The sequence below is a fragment of the Protobothrops mucrosquamatus genome, unplaced genomic scaffold (assembly GCF_001527695.2).
Source record: "Protobothrops mucrosquamatus isolate PMUCROS unplaced genomic scaffold, P.Mucros_1.0 scaffold192, whole genome shotgun sequence".
NCBI lineage: Eukaryota > Metazoa > Chordata > Lepidosauria > Squamata > Viperidae > Protobothrops > Protobothrops mucrosquamatus.
Genome location: NW_015386548.1, coordinates 2,035 through 5,759, shown reverse-complemented (window position 1 = coordinate 5,759; position 3,725 = coordinate 2,035). Strand labels below are relative to the sequence as shown.

Genomic DNA, 3,725 nt, shown 5'->3' with positions numbered 1-3,725 from the left:
CCCAATTTATTTGTGTCCTCCTTTTCATTGTAAAAAAGTTGGTCACCTTATTAATATAGTTCTTTCTCTTTCAATGTTTAGGGAATGCAGATTGTTCCATTGCTGTCATCAGAGCTCCATGATGAATCCCACTGGGAGAAACCCTATGAATTCTATCCTGAGCATTTTCTTGATGCTGAAGGAAAATTTGTGAAAAGAGATGCGTTTATGCCTTTCTCTGCAGGTAATATTCTCCGTATATGTGTGATTTTGTCCAGTAATAGGCAGCCCTTCTTTGTGAAGAAACCTTCACAAGAGATCATGGAACAGTTAAAGAGCAACAACAACAACAACAACAATAAAACATCCACTGAATGGGCTTCATTTAACAAAGTCTAATATAATTTTTGACCTTTTTGGGATGATCCTGGTACAAGACTGGCTTCAAAGTATTCAAAGGTGGGTAGTAAAAGGTATCAGTCTCTAGCTCAGTGGTGGCGAACCTATGGCACGGGTGCCAGAGGCGGCACTCAGAGCCCTCTCTGTGGGCACGCGCGCCGTCGCCCCAGTCCTAGGCCTTCAGCTGGGTTTTATAAAATCTTTTCGCTTTAGGCCTCCGCCGCCATGTGCAGCAAAAAAAAAAAAAAGGTTCAATCTGTAAATTTCAACCTCGCAGGAAAAAAAAGATCTTGCAAAGTTGAAATCGATTGATTGAACTTTTTAGTACCATTCAGTCTGCCGTTACCACCGCAGCCACGCCCACCCAATGGGCCACACCCACCCGGCACTCGACGATGCATAAGTGGGTTTTGGGGTGCAGTTTGGGCACTCGGTCTCTAAAAGGTTCGCCATCACTGCTCTAGCTTTTTGCAATTCCTGTGAAGGATATTAGGGTTTTCATGTTGAAAAGAAGAATTAGTTTGAGGAGAAGAAAGACTTGATTATGTGGTGTCTGGGTGTAAACCAGCATCTATACCTGATATTGGCAAAGGGAAAGGGAAAATGAGATTGGATCTTTCCATACAATATACAGTAGTAGATATTATCAGTAATCACCAGAATTAAGGCAGAAAAGCATAGGAAAATGATTCCAGAGTTACCATGGGGTGAAATAGTATGTGCACTGAAGTTAGTGTGGTGTTAAGGAACATGGCATGGAACTGAAATCGGTTATCCAAATTATAGCCAACCTCAGAATGTAAATATATTTATGGCAATTTAATAAATGCCAAGGTATAGTTAACAAACATTTTGTGAGGTTTTGAATGAGTTTTTGTTTGTTTGTTTCCTTCTTAACTGTTTTATTGACTCTTTTAAATGCTGTGCCAAAGTGGTTTATCTCTATCTGTCTACTGATGACTGATTTGTTTGAATGCCAAACTTCCAAGAATACCCGAGAGCTTTGGGATTTAGCTTAGTCTAGGATGCTCACACTTTCTCAGTTGAAACTTTGGTTGAGTCTGTCCATATGTTGTGAATTAAAGGAATTTCCTCTACTACAACATTTCCATTACTTTTAATATATTTCAGATAGTGTCTGAAATATTTGATTGCCATTTGGATTTTACAGATGTTTTCCCCCCCCACCCTCTACCTCAAATGATCTGTTCAATAGATGTATTCCTGCAATTGTAGTCATGCCCTCTGGCTACAGTGAGATGCTCAATCAACCTTCTTTTCAGGGCATCAGTGTAGAAGGATACTTATCACGGTTTGTCTTTTTTTAAGATTATCGTGATTCTGATACTACTCATTCTTATTTTATTGCTGTATTTTTATGTGTTTCCATATCAATGTTCTGTCATAACTTTTCTTTTTGCTGATCTCTCCATGACTATATGACATTGGGAAGCTATGTAAAATAGTTTACAAAAACCATAAACCACTTTTTTTTGCCATGTATGCTTTTTTTCCAGGTTGGAGAGTATGTGCTGGTGAGAACCTTGCCAAAATGGAGCTCTTCCTCTTCTTCACCAGCCTCTTGCAGAAATTTACCTTCCAGCCACCCCTGGGAACAGCTAAAGATGATCTGAACTTGACCCCAACAGTCGGGTTTATAACATCTCCTATACCATACAAGACCTGTGCCATTCCACATTCATAAGACACAAGATGTTCATAACACCACTTGTCAGTATTGGATAATGCAATTCTATATGGTTTTTGCTTAAAAGATTGTTTGAGGTTGGACTGTAATCATTTGCATGCACATAGAATCTAGATTCTGAGAGTAAAAGAAATAAGGAAATCATGACATGCTAAGTACTTTGTACTCTTATTTTTATTTTTTGGAATCATTTGTTTCCTTTTATCGTTTACTATTTTTCTCTCTTACAATTTTCTGTTTCTTTTGCTTTCAATTATTTTAATTCATTTTTAAGCAGTATAAATTTTTCTGCAATAGTTCCACATACATCTATATGTATTTATTTGTTTGAATAAATTATTGATTGGGTTGTAAATAATAGAAATAATAATAATAGAAACAATCCCGTTTTCTATGCTGCTTAGCCTCCATGTTTCCACTTGTATTGTATCTTCATCAAGCATATTTTGACATTGCTTTTAAGTTGAAGTGGTCATACTGTATCCAGTTGCCAAGGTTTAAGTTTTATTCGAAAGGATCCCAATGAAACTTGAGGAAAAAACACTATGCCGTTGGCAGAAAAGAATACATATTATATAGTCTTATCTGTTGGGTGAGGCACCCGGTCTACCAAATATAAATCAGTCTGTTCTGCCTTTCGCTCCAATCTAGGAGCATGTTTTGCAGGCAGACCTGACATACTGTGAACACTATAAATTCAAAAAATTTTCTGGCTGACAAAGTGTTAATGGGAGACTAGTATAGGGTGTGACTAGCTGATGAGGGCAAATGAGCCTGAAATAGCTATACTAGTCTCCCACTAACTCTTTGTCAGCCACAAAAAAAATTGAATTTATAGTGTTCACAGTATGTGAGGACTGCCTGCAAAACATGCTCTTAGATTGGAGCGAACGCAAAACAGACTGATTTATATTTGGTAGACCGGGTGCCTCACCCAACAGATAAGATATATATCCTCTCTGGTTTCTGCTGACAGGAGTAAGGGGGAACCTGTGATTCAAAAAGGGTAATACAGCTGCCTAACATGCAAGCTGCCCAGGTTCGAATCCCTGAAGGATGTGACTAGCTGATGAGGGCAAATGAGCCTGAAATAGCTATACTAGTCTCGCACTAACTCTTTGTCAGCCATAAAAAATTTTGAATATTATATAGTCCAAGACAAGGCTCAGGAGTAAGTTCAAAACTTTGTAACACTTGAAATAATGAGGTTGACAGGCAGCCAGTTATGTTACCAGGCTAGTTGTTTAAACTGGGATAAAAGATTGAATTAGAACCTCTGATGGCTGGATTGATCAAATTTACACTCAATATTATATTCAGAAAAAAAATTGGTATAAGATGCTGTACTTATGGTACATTACTCTGATGTTGGTTGCCAAAGTAAACAATTCATTCTCTATTGCACTGTTAGAAATAAAAATAATCAGCTGGATGATTTTATTTTTCATGTTTTGTGGCTATGTTATAGAATCCAATAATACTGGTTCATGAGTACTGTATAAAACTGCATGCATAAATGTAGATTGAAAGCTGAAGTTTTGTATAAAAATACAGTTTGGTCTAGCAGTTAAGGCACCAGGCTAGACGTTAGGAGACTGTGAGTTCAAGTCCTACCTTAGACATGAAAGCCAGTCACTTT

The 3,725-nt window shown here is 37.7% G+C and overlaps 1 protein-coding gene across 1 annotated transcript in view; it reads left to right on the top strand.

Annotated features, from left to right (window-relative positions):
- Nucleotides 1-2,083, top strand: part of LOC107285553 (cytochrome P450 2K4-like) — a 17,704-nt gene extending 15,621 nt beyond the window's left edge. Inside the window, exons 10-11 of the mRNA XM_029283701.1 lie at nt 82-223; nt 1,896-2,083. Coding sequence (XP_029139534.1) covers nt 82-223; nt 1,896-2,083 — 330 coding nt within the window. The remainder of the gene's footprint in view (nt 1-81; nt 224-1,895) is intronic.
- Nucleotides 2,084-3,725: the final 1,642 nt, after the last annotated feature.